General features: G+C 41.7%; 1 protein-coding gene across 2 annotated transcripts in view; it reads right to left on the reverse strand.

Annotated features, from left to right (window-relative positions):
* Positions 1–15,937, reverse strand: part of pbx1b (pre-B-cell leukemia homeobox 1b) — a 58,444-nt gene extending 42,507 nt beyond the window's left edge. For both annotated transcript variants that reach the window (XM_056277415.1, XM_056277414.1), the window contains exons 1-2: positions 15,153–15,937; positions 13,888–13,961 (exon numbers count right to left, since the gene is read on the reverse strand). In XM_056277415.1, coding sequence (XP_056133390.1) covers positions 13,888–13,961; positions 15,153–15,340 — 262 coding nt within the window. In that variant the 5' untranslated portion in view covers positions 15,341–15,937. The remainder of the gene's footprint in view (positions 1–13,887; positions 13,962–15,152) is intronic.
* Between the last annotated feature and the right edge of the window lie 2,323 nt (positions 15,938–18,260).

Here is an 18,260-nt window from a genome sequence, read left to right on the forward strand (position 1 = left end):
CTCATGTATACATTTGTTCAATCAAGAAGCCAACAAGATTTGACATTTACACCAACAAACACCATTTGATACACAGGAACAGCAATACCTGTTTTGCATGATTGAATGAAGTTATATGATCTACAAGCACCTCTTCGTGAGCGTCTTTCATCCCCATTCCTCGACAGGGACAAAGAAACTGTCAATCAGTCAGTACATAGCCCTAGTCTGTAATACTCTTGGACTGCGACAGTCTCCTCTGGTGGATGCTCCATATCTGACATGAGCGCTCCCACACAGTGATGAAACCCAAGTCTCTTGTGATATTGAGACTGTGAATGGGCAGCAGAGATGACCCTTCTTTCCAAGTTGCTCAGCCTCAAATATGAGGCACCGTCGCAGAAGGCATCTGCCTGGACAAAAGGGGGGTGGGTGCTGACACCTGTCTCTCCTGGGACGAGACCCTCTTTGTGACGTGGGAGCCTGGGCTGGCTGTCAGGACAGGCCTGAGACAGATATGACAGGGCCACTGACAAGGGCCACAGGCTGCACGCTGGGAGCAACACTGCAGCCCAAGACAAACAAGTCTTCTGCTCTCAGCATTGGCTGGGGCCTTTAGTTAGCCTCACATTTGGCAGCTGATAGGCCTCAGTTTATATGAACTGCTTCGCTGAATGGAAAGATGCAAGGCCCTAAATTTAAAACGATGCTAATTACAATTGCAGTGTTGGACCTGAAAAATACATAGGACATGAAATACACCCGTATCTTGACATCATCTGGCTTTTTTTAAATTTTTTGCTAGTATTTCAGTGTCTTTTTCTTTTCAAGCTCATTCTACTTTCCTATTTGTTGGACCTGTGCCCCTCTGGCCCTAGAAATGGATGGTGAGATACCGTTCTTCATTATGACACCTACACCCTCACTCCAGGCGTACATTTTTCAAAGCACCATGCCGGAGCAACCCAGCAGACATCTCCTAATTGTAACAGGGTCTTGTCTTAAGACTGTCCAAGGAGAGCTGCTGATAACTTTATCACAAATCATGTAGGAATTCAGTAAATCAGCACGAAGACACAGCCGTAGTGCTCTGTATGTGTCACAGCAGTGACATTTTGGGTATGCACATATGGGTGCTGAGGCATTTTCTTCCCAGTGAAACTTGCTTTGCTTCTCTGACCACAGTCAGAATAATATGACAAATTGCCCTGGATTTACTTTTAATTAATCATACCTTGCTGACAGCTACCTGTGCCACACATCATCATTAGTCGAGAGGAGAGGAAGTCCAGGCCACATATGATAAGAGAGGAGGATACACCTCATTAAGTAATTTCCCTCCATTTATATTTTACAGCAACAAAGGCACAATATTTTGTAGGCTATAACTTGCACACGGCATGTGACTTAGTTTGCGTTGTTTCACAGAACTAAATATGTGAGACGAGGTTACATTTTTCAAAGCAAACGTGGGTTAAAAAAAAAGACATTAAATAAGATGTATTTAAAACACAAACCTGTCTCTCCCTGTGTCCTAAGCAATACACTCTGTAACTTTTAGGGCAGCCTCATGACCTGGACCACACTTTACTCATTTATTTATTTGGATTTTTCCCTCCCCCCTTTTCTCTCCAATTGTATCCAGCCAATTACCCCACTCTTCCGAGCCGTGCCGGTCGTTGCTCCACCCCCTCTGCCGATCCGGCCACATGACTCCTCCGATACATGTGGAATCGCCAGCCGCTTCTTTTCACCTGACAGTGAGGAGTTTCACCAGGGGGATGTAGTGCATGGGAGGAGGCTCACGTTATTCCTCCAACCCCCCCCCCCCCCGAACAGGCGCCCCGACTGACCAGAGGAGGTGCTAGTGCAGCGACCGGGACATATAGCCACATCTAGCTTCCCACCCGCAGACACGGCCAATTGTGTCTGTAGGGACCAAGCCGGTGGTAATACGGGAATTCAAACCAGCGATCCCCGTGTTGGTAGGCAACAGAATAGACTGCTACGCTACCCAAATGCCTCTTGATCTGGACCACACTTTAAACCTGCAACCGCCGTCTCAAAATAAAAACAACATTCACTATATATTGTTCACTAAACTGCATCAATTCAATTATTTTCAGAAACCTGTGCGCCTCTCTTGCCTTATTCAAATTGAAACGATGGACTGAATGAATGGGAAACATACTGTGAAACAGTCAACAGAAATGCACGTGTGGCAACAAAAGTCATTGTTTCAGGCCCTCTTGGAGAAAAGAGGTTGCTCCTCAGGACCTGGGACGCCTACACGTGATTGACAATTCCATCTTTATAGGGGCAATCTGACAAAAAGGCAGACACAGAGGCCATCCCCGCCCACTGGGGTGAATGTGTGTGAAGACCAGTCATGAAGCGCTGAGATAAAAAGGAAAGCCAAATAAACCATCTCAGCATCTGCAGATAAATCTAAAAAGCCTGACGCCTCTCAGACACGCTGACATGTAGAGCAATTCTTTAAACAATCCTATCTTCTTCCATGCTGGGGGACACCGTTCTCATGCATACTTGGCATCTAATTGGGCTCATATAGATGTTTATAATGGTCATTAAAGGTTATAACGGAGATGCTAAGTCAAGCCTCATCTATTCAATGCTAGCTAATCATGTAGGCATTTTAACAACTACCCATATACGGTGTGTGCAAAGGGTTTGGTGTAAAGCGCTTGGTTTTACCTTTCTCATAAAAAAAATTATTGGTTGCTTCATGAAGCACCAATAAACATCTCTCCATGTCTGAAATTTCAAATGTGTCTAGAGAGGAAAATAACCGGAGCCCAAATTCATTAAGGTGGGTATAAATAATGATAAAAATAAACAAATCGACCATTGCAGTGCTTCCATTTATAAGGGAAGGTATTCGAGGTGGGGTCGGCTACCAGCGGGTAGATAGGGTGTTGATGAATACCATCTAGAAGGTAGTAAGGTAATAGCCTGACCTGAGCTCGCACAGATAAATGTTCAGCCTGTGCTGACATAGTTAAAAATGAAGAGAAATGTACCAATGTAAAATTCCCTACAAGCTGTTAATATTTCATGAGAAGTCGTTCTGATACTGCCAGTATATACCTTATTTGTATGGCAAGCAAGGAGAGGGATAGAAAATACAGAGGAAGAGATGAGAAACAGAGGAAGGGAGAGTCGATGGGATAGGAGCAAGCAAAAGAAATAAAGGAAGATATTAGATGGGAAGACAGTGAAAGAGACTATTCGAAAAGACGTCAACATCCACAGAATTGGATGACAGTGAATTTGGAAGTCAGCATGGTACAAAGAACATTTGAAATGGCCCATTTAACAGCACTGTACTCTACTCTCAGCCGATGGCTCCATTTGCATACTTCATATCAGATGAAGATGGATGGTGAAAATCAATGTCATTGAGATGAGCATTTTATCAAGGTTATGCTATCCTCTAAACTCCTAAAACCTCTTTATCTCATCTCTGTTGTCAGAATATTAAGTTATCAACACAATCTCTTTACAGCAAAGGTAGATGACTGAAGTAGCGATATGGATTTATCCGAGTGGGCGCCAATGACAGGGTGTTCAACTGGCGTTACACCCCATCCAGCTCCATAGTCATCTATAAGTCCATGTTTAGCAGTGCAACGTTGTCATACTGTATGTGTGGTTCAGTGCCCTGCAGCAGTTGCCTGTTCTGCCCTACCTCTTTATCTGTCATGGCGCAGATTAATTTCCTTTGTCTGTATGATTAGCTACTGGCCCATCATTATGTGGGTTATGGTTGAACTTCCATTTCAAGCTCTTGTGACTCCCACCTTTAGTTCAGGCCAGTAGCCATAAAAATGCCATACCAGCTATAGCACTGAAGTGAAGGGCACATAGGCCGGCCTGAGACCTAACAGGAATCACATGTCCAAGGCCACATGCCCCAGGACAAGTATGGTTCTGGGTGGTTATAATTTCAGTTAAGAATCTTAGTTAAGAGCTTGAGCATATGACTCACTTCATGCTAAACCTTCTCACCCTTTCACATTAGTTTGAATATGACTTCAATCAACTGCACATCCTTTGTTTACTCTTTCCTGGTATAACGTTTCACCACAGAGAGAAAAATGACAGACCATTTATAAAACAGGAAAATAAGCTAACTACAGCAAGTACGAGCTATTTCTGGAGAAGGATCTCTGAAGATAACAAAGACCTGTCAAAATCTAACAGGTCCACAGAGGGGGAAAAAATTGTTTTAAGAAATACAATGCCACTTCAGACTATACCAATGACATATCAGGTGAGTTTTAACAGAGCGGAAAAACTCCTCTACAATACTTTACGCCCGTTATACAACCCTCTGTGAACCCTGCTGATGGTACAGCCGATCACCCTCCGCACTCAAAGTTCCCCCTCATGTCACTGGTGTCTGTGCTGGGAAAGCATCCAAAACCACAATAAATTCCTACTCTGAAACATTTGTTTCCTTTTTGGGGGCACAGGGCCCAACATGCTCCCTCTACATTTTTCAGTCCTGCCACATTGCATGACAGTTTATTTTGGGAGGCGCAGATTGGCACCTGAGACACAGAGCTGACAAAGCACTTGGTGTCACTCCAATGAGGCCAGTTGGTGCCATAACAATGCCTATGGCCATGCAATCTTACAAGACAGATATTGAATATTTTGGCAAAATTGACAGGGGTGTTGGCTATAGTGTGAGAATAATTTGTGAACAAACAAGAGCAGTCTTAAAAAGGGAATTATGTGCAAATGGCTGAGGGGGTACACTGTAACTATATTTTTTTTCTAGTTATCAATAAAAATGAAGCTTAGGGCTAATTCAAAGTGCCAGCGAAACATAATGAATCTTACTTTTTTTTTGTTGTAGACAAAAAAAGAACAAATAAGCAACAGATTTTAGAAAGACAACTAAGTCAAATTACAAGTGCTTCTCACTACTGGCTCACTTCTTTTATTGAAGCTATTTCATATTTATCTATGGCTCATTTTGCATTGCATGGTCTGGTATAATAAATGGCGAATGGGTCAATTTAATTCTTATTGTTTCAAAATATGACGTTACGCTTGTTGAAATGAAGATTCATGAAGCCTAGAGGTAATGGCCTATTTTTTTTTTCAGTTGGTGCACAATATGTGTCCAACATAAACCATATGGTCCTTGTTGAGAGGACGGGTCTGAGAATACTACTGATCCCAGTAACTTGCTGACACTTATCAAAGGTTTCGCCTGAAATGATCAAGAAAGCCATTTCCATAAATAAAACGGCAAGCGCACAGTTCACAGTGATGGATTATGGCTTCACACTCATGAGAATGTCTGTCAAAAGGATAGTGGATGGATGGATGGAGTTGTGAACTGAATAGGCTCCTATGAGTAGTGGAAGGTAGTGCAACTTTGAATTACATATCTCCCAACACATTGCATGCACTGAATAATCGTCCCGAGTCCAAGGCAATAGAGAAATTATTAGACTGCTTCAAAGCAAAATATGATAAAAAAAAAAATTCAGTCAACCTCTGTAGTTTCCTACAGGTGCAATTTTAAGGGCAATACAAATTCAACTGGGAATACATGTTTTTCTTAGAATGTGGGGTAGAACTGTATTATTTGTATTTGTAAACATAAACAAGTCTCTCAAAGCCAGAAACCAGAGGAGAAAGACTCTCCTGTCATGTTGCATACAGACTAAAGTAACGCCTGTGAAATCAGAAAGGTTGTGTGAGCTTTCAGTCTAAATGAGCTTCACGTTAGTGTGCTGCTATCTAGTTCCGTAATAGCTGATGTTGTCACGAGCCAAGAAAATCATCCTACGTACTGCCACAATCATCTTCTCCATCTTCCCTGGCCATTCTCTCTCATGGAGCTGCACATCAGTGTGAAATCATAAATTAAAGGGTGTGACAAACTCTTGTTCCTGCTGTGGCAGATAGTACTGAGACTTTACTAATGCACGCCAAATATTCCAAGGACATAGAAATAATATTTCAAAATCTGAAATACACCAATAAAGCCATTCTTTTATTTAGCAACTATAGAAAAACACTGTGATTTGATTTGGGGCATATTTTACTTTAAGACAAACAAATAGGCACCATTTAGTTTCAGACATTTCTCACAGCAAATATTCATCTGGAAATTCTTTCATGTTAGCCACTGGAATGAGAAACAGATATTTAACTGCGGCAGTGGAATTGCATCTTACATTGGCTTATCATCTTTATGCCTGGTGCTGCTCTGCAGGAAGAGGTGCTACTGAGGCAGATTATAACAGAATAAAAGAGAAGAGAGTAGGATTCTGTGGATACAATGTCCAGTCAATGGTAGCCAAATTAAAAGCCACTTAACAATGTAAATAATGAGAAGTCCTAATGCACACATTTTGGAAAACACTCAAATGAGCAACCACTAAAAATAATCTCATGATCGTTTAGCACATTTCTTTGAGGACAATTTCTTGGTGACTACTGCCCTTTTTTATTGGGATGAGTGTAAAAAATAATTCTGCTATCAAGAAATTCCACTCCTGAAAACCTACATGGTATGTGCAGCAGATAATAATTGAATAATGAATGCACATCCGGTTTCAGATAATGCAAATTGTGGCTGATTATAGATAAGACCATTGTGAGTGGAGAGACTGGCTTAAAAATACTCAGACGCAAGCTCGGATACACATGCATGCATGCACGCACGCACACATGACCAAGCCTGTTCACACACACACACACACACACACACACACACACACACACACACACACACACATAGACGTACTGTAAAAGTGACAGAGCAACTGCTTTACTGTGTTAAATATCAGATGCAAATGAAAAGAGAAAATCTATCATGACTCTAATGTGGCCTGATAGGAGGGGGCACACTCTCCTCTGAGGAGCTGAGCGGTGTGAGGAGGGTGATGTATGGAGGAGCTGGATGAGAGGTGAAAAGCGTAGCGAGACGGACGAAGGGAGGGGTGGATTGCTGGGAGGGGAAGGGGGGCCACGCAGTCCCGCCAGACTCCTGAGGGCCCAGGGCAAAAGTGGAATAAATGTTGATTAGTGTTGATTTTGTCCAACGAGCACCCGGCAACTGACAGTGGTACTAAGCTGCAGCGAAAGGGAACCATTAATCTTGGTCTGGTTTAAGTAGTGTATATTAATTTGTGTCATTTCCACTACGTGGAGAGAGGCCTCGCTCTCTCTCCCTCTCTCTCCCTCTCTCTCTCTCTCTGTTCTCTTTCTCTCTCCCTTCCTCACTCTATATCTCACTCTGGCTCTCTCCTTCTCTCTATCTTTCTCACCAGTGTTTGAAAGCTGTGGCAGCCTAGGCTCTTTCATAGCATACATACAATGGCGGCCTGGAGGTGGCGTCTGCAAGTAGCAGCAGGGGAGAGTGAAGGAAATGAGGTTCCAAATGCTACATTATGGAAAATGAAGTCCTGGGGGGTTGGTATGGCAACCACATTCGAATATGCCTTTGCATGTTCAATTTAACATGCATACCAAATTTGTGAGCTTGATTAAATTGGTAACGTATTAAGGAAGCTAGTATGAGAAAGGCAGACCAAACCTGTAGGGACAGGGATTGCAAACAGTCTTAAACAGAGTAAGTGGCAGAACCGCGATATTTAACCAGTCCGTTCTTGGCATGGGAGTCTACAGTCTGGTGAAAGCTCGTGGCCTTGGAACAAGCTTACATGTACCTGGCTTCATTCTGCAATACCTATACTGGCATAGACGCTGTGGGCAAAATTTCCCTTTTTATGATCACTATCCTATTGGCCTTGAACAAATAAATGAAAGAGAGAGAAAAAAAACGATCACCAACAAGCTCAATTCAGTCAGCCCTTCCGTTTAGACAATGGTTGGATTAAATAAAACTATCGGGTTAGAACAACGTATCATGGAGAAAAAAAATAGATCACTTTTCTTGTAAATGTGATGTCAGTGTTAATTACCAAATCTCATCACAGTAAAATTCCTATAATTAAGCTCCTTAATATGATTAACATGTATCAATTAGGCGACTGACAATTTGCATAATGCATAACGTAGCCACACTGTTCTATATTGTAATGGTATTAACACATCACTTACAGCACTGTCACTCGTAGTGTACCTTACGACACCGCGTTCTGCATCTAATATAATAAAAAGTTAGTAAGACCCTTGTAATGGTTAATCATAAGATACACACTGTCACATTTCCCCAGTTGCTGACATGCTCCAAGCTGAAAGAGAATTTAGCTCTTCCTTTCAGTGGGTGATTAAGCAGAGAGATTGGGGAAACAGCTGTGGTGTCTGGCTTGCCATTTTCTCCCCTGAATGCTGCTGTATCAGCAATCGAGGAGGAAGGATGAAAAGGAGACAAAAGCTGAACGTATCAGAATCATCTCTCTATCCACCAAGTGACACAAATGGGAGGGAACGCACAGACCTGTGACACACCCTTCTCTATCTGAGCCGACATCTACGTCGCCTCTCAATTGATAGAACGCAGAAATTAACTGTTACAGCCCGGTCCTTTGTATTCACGTTGGCTCTCAACACAGCCCTCCTTCTTCATCTCGCTCAGTTACAGAAATGCTCCCTGTGAGATGCACTATGGGTTTGGTATTTAATGCTACACTGCATGTGTGATTAAACGTCTATGCGACATTATTAGAAAGAAAGGAAGACACTTTGTTTGTCATTGTAAGCAAGCTTACAACAAAATGCATCTTTTGCATTTAACCCATCTTATTGTATAGGAGCAGTGGGGAGCAACAGCACCCGGGGACCAACTCCGGTTCTTCTTTCCATTGCCTTGCTCAGGGGCACAGACAGGAGTATTAACCCTAACATGCATGTCTTTTTGATGGTGGGAGGAAACCGGAGCACCCGGAGGAAACCCATGCAGACAACATGCCAACTCCACACAGAAAGGACCTGGAACGGCTTGGGGTTCGAACCCAGGACCTTCTTGCTGTAAAGCAACAGCGCTAACTACTGGGCCACCGTGCTTTTTCAAACTACTTCTTAATGCAAAAGTCAAGATGCATGGCAAAGTTTACCAAAATCATGAAAGACATTAAAAAACGTGCAGATTCGTTTAATTCTCAATCAACATTACATATTATATCTTTAAATTTTGAATGACAGCAGTTTTTTTTTTTTTGCTGGTTGTAATGATGGCTGAAGTAAAGTGTTTATACAACGACATGCTGGGCAAAGCCAGGTTCTTGCCTTTACAGTACAAACAGGCAGATGCCAGGCATCTGACTGACAACTCAATGTGGTGTAGGCTTCCATGCTCCCTCTATAATCACATCTCTGGCTCATTTCATCCCGTCAAACATTACTCTGCTGCCCTCTGTAAAACACCCTATTTTCACCCTTCAGAAAATAACATTACATCACTTGACTCGTCATTTTTTATAAATGGAGGATCCCCGAGGCATGAAACCTTACACTATTCAAACATAGGCCACAAGAAAGCAGGCCTTTTGTTGAGGTTGAGGGGAAAAAAAAAATTAAACAGCAAGTCAGAGCAGCACATTTACGGAGCAGCTCAGTCAAGGAGCGGTTTTGTTTGACGCTGGTGGAGATTTATGATGTTGGTGAAGTGTTTACAGAGGTCAAGGCAGCTCATTTTCCAAATCAGTTTGTCAGGCATTTGCTTATCTAAAGAGACCTTTTCATCAATCATAAAAGATCTTGATGAAAAAGAGGAGGGAAAAGCCATGCCTAAGAGTTTCGTTTAATCTCTGGCTTTCAACATTTACCTATGAAGTGTAATGTTCAATAATTACATGTATTTTTTTTAGCTTCATAGTTAACTTGTGATCTACACTTTAGAATTAACTTCTAATTCACTCGCAATATAGTACTGCACATACAAAAAAATACTTCAAAGATAGATAGACAGACAGACAGACAGACAGACAGATAGATACTAGATAGATAGACAGACAGACAGACAGACAGACAGACAGATAGATAGATAGATAGATAGATAGATAGATAGATAGATAGATAGATAGATAGATAGATAGATAGATAGATAGATAGATAGATAGATAGATAGATAGATAGATAGATAGATAGATAGATAGATAGATAGATAGATAGATAGATAGATAGATAGATAGATAGATAGATAGATAGATAGATAGATAAGGTGAGACAGAATGAGAATGGGTAGGGAATGAGAAAGAAGATGTTAGTTGAGTATATTGAGTTCAGGTAGAGGAAGATAAGGGCCTAACGGACCAAACACTGTGGATGGAGTCCAGTGATGAATGTACTTTTGGCAAGTCCTTGTGAGATCCACTCACAACACATGCAAGAAACACTAGCTCCGTTGCTAAGAAATGCAAAAATACAGATAAACCCAAAAAATCACTGTCGGGGGTTGTTTTTGCCTTTGTGCTACATTTCAAACAGATGATAAAATTAGTTTGATTTTACGTTTGGTCTCCTCTTCAGAATGAATGAGGTTTTGTGCAATTGCGTCACTTTAGGAGCTCTGACAAATGTCCAAGCATGTTTTCCTTAACATATACACCCTCTTTCTATTAATCTCTTTCTTTCTTTGTTTCTCTCTTTCTCCCTCCCCCCCCTCTCGCTCTCGCTTGCTCTCTCTCTCTCTCTCTCTCTCTCTCTCTCTCTCTCTCTCTCTCTCTCTCTCTCTCTCTCTCTCTCTCTCTCTCTCTCTCTCTCTCTCTCTCTCTCTCTCTCTCACACACACACACACACACACACACACACACACACACACACACACACACACACACCAATAGTACAGACTTGGAAGAGTAAAATTCCTTTCAAGTACAAAAGATAACCAAAGTATGCTGGGAATGAAACCGGGAAACTGAAGAAGCCTGTGTCTACAAAAAAAAAAAAAAAAAAAAGAGAAGAAGATGCCTTGATTTAAATAAAGTATTTCATCCTAATACTTTCCTCTGGGGTGTAAGCACAATATTGTGCTTGTTTATACAGCATTATATTTCTGTTGGTCATCCTTCATCACATACCAGTCAAAATACACATAGTAGGTCACAAGTTCAGGTCCTCCATCACAACTAGCATTGTGTCCTGCAGGTGCTGTCAGCTGCACTGGGGACAGTTGGGGATAGAAAATGTGCAATACAAGTATACAATATGTATGCATAATGACAGGTCTAGATCTATGGCTTGGAAAATGACAGTTACACTGTATGAAGATGTTTCTTATCACAAAGTAATGGTGGCAAAAAAGGAGGCATTGAAGGAGGCACTCACTTTGGTTTTGGCCATTTTGTCGTCAAGCATTTAAAAAGATGCAACAGGGTAATCTCAGTAGGAAGAAAGGTTGGCAGTGGCATAAGGCTATAAAATAGATGACTTAATTTAAATAAGTGATCTAGCTAAATTTAAAGTATATATACATATACACGCCTTATATGTATATACCTTAAATATGTATATTATACTTTAAATATATATATTAGCTAAATTAATTAATTAGCTAAATACCAAATTGACTGACAAATATACAAGAATTTGAGAAGTGCGTTCTTTCTTTTTTAACATGACACAAAAGCCTAGCTATGCTGCTACACCCTGAAAAAAAGCTAAACCTAAAAATATAACAACTTCATTTGAAAAATACAATAAATAAATCTGAAAACTCTTCAAGTTAAGCTAAAATGGCCAAATCTTTTCTAAACAAATAAAATCAAATAAAATAAGAATCAAAGTTCAGAACAAAATAAAAGTCAAACTTAAATGGAATAACAACGATTTTAATTGAACGGTTTTCATGTAAATTTATAGGGGGATTGAACAACTAGAGGGCGCAAAATACCAGCACTGTCTTAAGAAAGTGGAAAAATTCCGCGGGTACCCACGATATAGGCAAAAAACATCAATCTTGCTATGAAAAAAAAACAAATTTTGTCGTATCTAGTATCTCCTTAAAATGACCAAAACAAAAAAACACTAACCGTAAAGTAACAGTAATTACTACAGTAAACACTCTTACAACTAGATTAGTGAGTAGCTAGCGAGTAAAATATTGTTGTTTAGTGTCGAAACCTGGCGAGACCAGTCTCAGTAATTCATTAAAAGCATCAAACTTTTCTCATTCATGAAGAAAAGCAGCAGCAAAAGCCTCCAGCCTACAAAGCTTCACATTGCTTTGCTTATTTTGACTAAGGAGGACTGATGTACGTAGTGTTTCAGACACAGATAATATTTTAATGCTGGTGATTTACACTTGGTGGCATGGTACCAGATTAGCACATACTAATAGATGCCTTTTTCACATGCAACCACTGACATTGCGCATAAACATCAGCTTAAAAAAAAGGTTTCAAATAAAATAAATTGCAACTAATGTAAATGGCTTCAAACGAATCCAAACCTGCAACAACATTTACTGCATGTAACTAAAGAATGAAATTCAAAGTGGCCGGTGCTTAAATGCATGCACCACACGGAGCACACAAAAACAGGACAAGAACTAAATCTTCTCTGTAAAGCACTGTAACCTGTGCTGTGTATTTATGGGTAGCCATCTGAAAAGGAAAAGAATGGGTGCGCAGCCAGGAAGAGGTCCAGGTTACTTTGTACTCTGAGCAGAGCCGAACTTTGGATGAACTCCGAGAAGCGCCGGGGTGTAAAACACTATGCATAACTGTGTCACTGCCCTTCCAAAAACCTACCAAGACAACAAAACAGAACAAGGAGCCAGCAGGCTTCAAAAGGCCCCCTGCTCCTCTGAGGCAGTGGCCGATTCTGGACAGGACTACATGAGGCTTGAGGATAGAGAGGCAGGGAGGCAACTTAATGAAAACATCAATGAAAACATCTTGAAAACGTCGTATCATGGTTGGAATCACACACAAGGAAGCGTATAAGCACTACTAGTTATCACCTCCAGAAAAACTAGTATGACCAATGTGCAACTTTTGAGCTTGTGAAAATGGCATTATATTGATCTTCTAACTACTACATTTATATATATATATATATATTTGCAGTAAAGACTACGAAATCCACATACAGTCAGTCAAACAGTCCTGCCTTTCACATCAAAACCAGCCAGCTATGGCTGCTCAATATCTCCCCACCACAAGTTTGGGAGAGTCCTGTTTCACATCAGTCAAAAGATGGGAAAATAAAAGACAAGATGCACTCTATAAATCTGAAGAGCACTGAATTCTGTCCGTGCCAATTTCAAAAATGTCACGGGGAAAACGATTTGGAGACATGACTTACGCCTCCTATGTTATGTCATTTCTCTCCTAGCAATTATGCTGCTGACATGCTCTTTCAGAACTACTTTAATAAAGAGACACAATACAGAATAGAAAGAGACACAGTTACCAGACTTGACAGTTAACTCACGGGGGGGGGGGGCATCATAATGCAAAAGACAATTCTGCTCTATACGCTGTCGATGTTATCCAACAATAACATCAAAACATCTTATTCACATTGTGACACAAGGCAATTGTCTACTGCTGCAATTGTGTGATACTGGAAAACAGGCTGGAGTCACAAAAGAAGGAAACACATGTCTGACACGTCGGCCGAATTTTCTGCAATGTATTTGCAATATTATGCCAATTTTACGTCGCAATTAAATATCCAGCACCTAGCTCTTGAATGTGAACTTCAGTCTTAATTGCAAATTTCTTTTTCATAATAAAGCAGCCCACATGGTATTGGTAGTGAATGCTTCTCTGGAAACGCACATGTTTTGGTCCAGTTTCGGTAAAATAATGTATTGGCTGAAGGATACTGTGTGTATCCCACTATTAGTGTGCAGGAAACATTTCGAGTCTCATGATCATCAGGCCACACAGTATAGCAATGAAGAAGAGCGTAAGTGGTGTTGAACTTGGGGTGAAAATTTGAACTTACCTGTTTTTTCTTTGATTTCACACAAGACATTAAAAAGAGCAGGCTTCATTCTGTGACAGTTCAGAGCGTGTTTCCTAAAATGCAAAAATGGATTTATTAGCAAGGCCAACGCAAGTAAGAAAAAAAAGTTTATCTATCCTTTTTACATTATGACTCCATGGCTGTAAACAAAAAAAAAATTAAAAATGTTTTTCATTATGTTTCACATTAACATGCATTTGCATACTGTATAATATGGTTAGCTGATAGTACTTTGCAGCAGTTTTACAACAGCTTAGTAAAACCTACAAAGCATCAAGAAAATGCCTGCACCAACTTCATCATCTAATCTTGAGTTTAACTAACGTCCCTAGTTGTTGCAACATCTACCCTGCAAATGTTCAAAAAATAAACGCAGATGAATAATATAAACATGGCCGAGCAACATAAAAACTTGACATACGATGGGTTTATCTATTTACTTGTCGACTATCACAAAATAATCAAATCAGATTACTTCTTGTCATTGACATTGCTGAACATGAACGTGTTGTTGCCTCCGTGTGTTGACTTAAACTGGACTCAGGTTTGATTTTTGCAATGCGTTGTCAAGTCACTTCTAGATCATTTCTATTTAGTTGCTCAAAATGGGTAAAAAGAAAAGAAAAGAAGTCTTGAATGGCATGGAGTTGCACTGCGTTTCACCTCCTCCGCCGCTGTAAACAGCTCGCACTTCTCACTTCAAGGGGGATCTAACTAAGCGTTATTCGCCGTCTACCTACGCGCGTATTCAGCCCGGCCGCGGGGAATATTCACGTCCCGCTTATCTGCGTAACCGCCAAGTTGCACTTTCGCCGCATGGAAGTGTGAATTACCCCCGAACACCACAGTAAAAAGAATAAAAACAGACAGTTTTGAGACATTTTGTGATTTCAGCGTTGCTCTTTTCGGGGAGGGGGGGCGCTGAGTTGTCAAGTTCTTAAAATACACAGCAGAGCTAGCGATTAAAGTTAAAGAGATGCGATGCATGGCATCGCAAGTCTCCATTGTTTTTTTTGTTTTTTTCTTCCCCCGTCTGTTTTTATGACAGCTACGCTACGCCGAAACGACTGTCCCTATTCAAAACCAACATCATACCGTACTTTGTAAACTCAAATCACCGCCGCCTTTCTCGCGTTTGTTTTTAAATTTAAGATGTTTGTGTGCGCGCGCGTTTTTATTTTAAATCTTGTCGTCCACGATAACAGACCGTGCAGTAACCGTGCGCATACGTGCAGTATGGGTACCTGGCTTGGGCTTCGTCCAGACTTTGATCCGTGATGGTCATAATTTGCTGTAAAATGTCTCCTATGTCCTGTTTTCTTCCGTCGCCGTCGGTTCCTCCGGTGCCTTCCTGCATGTGTTGCGGCAGGCCGGGGTGTCCTGCCATGCCCACCCCAGAATGAGAATGCATCAGCCGCGGCTGCTCGTCCATCTCTCTCTCTCCCCCTCTCCCTCTCTCTCTCTCTCTCTCTCCCCCCCCCCCTCTCTCTCTCTCTCCCTCTCTCTCTCTCTCTCTCTCTTTCTCCCTCTCTGTCTCACTCTCTTTCCCCGTCTGAAATGTCCGCTGAGTTGTCTCACCTCCGCCTCGCTCTCTCCTTTGAAATCCTCTATGTGGAAATGCCGACGGAGTGTTCGCAGCAGCGTGCGGCCCGACTCCCTCGCAGCCCTTCCTCGCACAGCCGGTATCGGAGAGGAGGTGGTAGTGGTGGCGGCGGCGGCGGCGGTGGTGTTGTGGGGGGTGGTGGTGGTGGTGGCGAGGAAGAGAAAACAAGCCTCTTTCGTTTTTCAATCTCACTCTTCTTCCCGAGCTGAAATGTGAAATCTGATCTGAACTGCTGCTGCTGCTGCTGCTGCCGCCGCCGCCGCCGCCGCCGCCGCCGATGCTCCTTGCACCGGAGTGTAGCGAGAGAGACAGGCTGACTACAACTACATGCACACGTTGTTATTTTTTTTGTTGTTGTTTTTTTTTTAAGAGTGTGTGTATTAGCGCAGAGATCCAAACTCCCACAGCACCTTTACTGTTGCATACTTCGCCCCTGAAGCGGCTGTAGAGAAATAAGAACTGTGGCTTGGTTTCACTCACTCCATCCTCCAGCTTTTGTCATGTACAGTACAGCGCAGGCTGGCAAGCGGCACACAGCGCCGAGTATGAGCGCGAGACTCCGCCTACGCGACATGATTGGGAATATAGACCATTTAGCCCCACCTTGAGGTGCCTGTTATGAAAAGTCCCGTCATTGGGCTGTAAAGGTGGTGGGATGCAGAAGAGAAGCCGGGAAAAACGTGGCAGCGGTGCAAGTGGCGACTCAGTTGATGGATAGAGCCTGAACTACGAATAAATGACAGTGGCTGAGACAAGAGGTCTGCTGTAGCCCCCCGCCCCCACCCCCACCCCATTTAACCCCAGGATGATCGCCCTTTTGCTCCAAAGAGGAACGTTTAATTTTCATTGCTATTACCATGAAATAGATTTGTCATAGGTACACTAATCAAAACAATTGACTGCCCCCCCTTTCATTTGTGAAAATGATTGGTTGGGCGATGTGTTTTAAGATTAATGGTACTAAAAATCCATCCACTGATGGGAAGTATCACATAATGGAGGACACCTTTGTATCTGTAATACGTTTTTAACATGTGTCATACCAAATTATATCTTACAAATTGTAGTCTACATAGAACATACTTTAATGTGCTTTAGAATTGTGTTATCGTACATTTGCATCCTTGATGCATTGTTGGGTTTTTTTTTCCAGGTATGTTGGAGGGCTTCGCATGGTTGAGTTTGGCAGGGTCCTCCTAATGTAAGGCGGTGACCCATGTTGCGCAGCCAAGCAGCAAGGCCTGAGTGTGTCTGGCCAGGCTGAAAAGTGCCCTTCAGGCCCAGTGCAGCCTCACTGCTGCTGCTCTCTCCTGCTACTGTGAGCCTTTCGCAAGGAAGAGAGGATGAGGAGGAGGAGGAGGAGGGGCGAAAAACGCTCCAGTGTGGATCTTAAGTATGAACAGTGCTGTGCAAACCATAAACCAAACTAGACTGAGATTCATGTGGTGACATACATAATCAGGAACGTATGTTAACACGAGAGTGTCGCCGTGTTTCATTCTAAGTAGCACGATCAAATAAGGTTGGCATTTTATTAGAGTCAGGTTCAAATGTGACACCGATAACCTTTGCTTTGGTCGAGAACATGCATGTGTTTCTTTAAAACAGGTCTAACCATTTTTAAACAAATGCATTTTGGTTTATGTCTGGCTTTTTCCATGCAGATATTGTGTTCCCTCCAGATATTCATGTTAAGGTCATAGGAATGATTTGAATATACCTTTTTTTTTTGCAGTTTCCCTTGTTGAGTCCAAAAGATGTTGTAACATGGTATTGATGCAGGGGAATAAATCCCTCCGTATGCAGAGTAGACGGTCTACACCTGCAACGCTAGAGTGCAGGAGAGACAATGTCTTGGCTATGCATTGTTTGCACGTCAATACCCCAAAGACACTTTAGGTGTGAATTCATAAATTCTTACATCTAAACTTAAAAATACTGACTGCCTTTTAATCAGTTTCCCCCCTGCAACAATTTCATTTCAACTTTGGGATCTTGCTGTGCCCAAGCTCCTCACACATGGAGGAGACTGACCCAGAATGTTGTTTAGAAGACTGAAATAAAAATACAAAATATCTAATATGTATAACTAATGTTCAAAGACACTGTGCATAATCGACTTCACAGTTGAAATGCTTTTCTATTTTCAGATCAACACATTTTTCAAAATGCCTACTCAGTAAAGTCTTCAGTTTGCAAGTGCTGACAGATGAGGTTTTACTGTGTATGGATACTCAATGTATGGAATATAATAACAGTAATTACTTGATCCTGTCACAGAGACCACGTCATAATTATAATACCGTGCGCCCTAAATGACGTTAAACTATTTAAAAACCATCAACCTACAGATTTATAATCCTCAGAATTCAAAAATACACAACTGGGATGCAGCCGTTGGAGCATCACTGTTCAACTATTAGCACATTTTGAGTTTGAGGTGTAGTGACAGTGACATCCCAGGCTGTCTCCATGATTCCCAGGTGAAGCTGCAGCGCTATCCTTAGGCAAGGTATTCTCCTCGTATGAGCTCCTGCTCAGCACTGGCTATGTAAATTGGGAGCAGAATATGTATGATGTATAATGGTAAGTGTGGTAAGCTTCCTTGCCATCTGCTCAGTAGTAGAATAATGGGAATACCTGAGGGGTCTCTGTTACACCAACATCCATATGACTCCCTAACATCTGCCAAGTTACGTTAGCATGGCATTTAGAAAATCTAAATATATGCTGATAATTTTTTCCGAAT

This window comes from Lampris incognitus, chromosome 3, assembly GCF_029633865.1.
Source record: "Lampris incognitus isolate fLamInc1 chromosome 3, fLamInc1.hap2, whole genome shotgun sequence".
Classification (NCBI taxonomy): domain Eukaryota; kingdom Metazoa; phylum Chordata; class Actinopteri; order Lampriformes; family Lampridae; genus Lampris; species Lampris incognitus.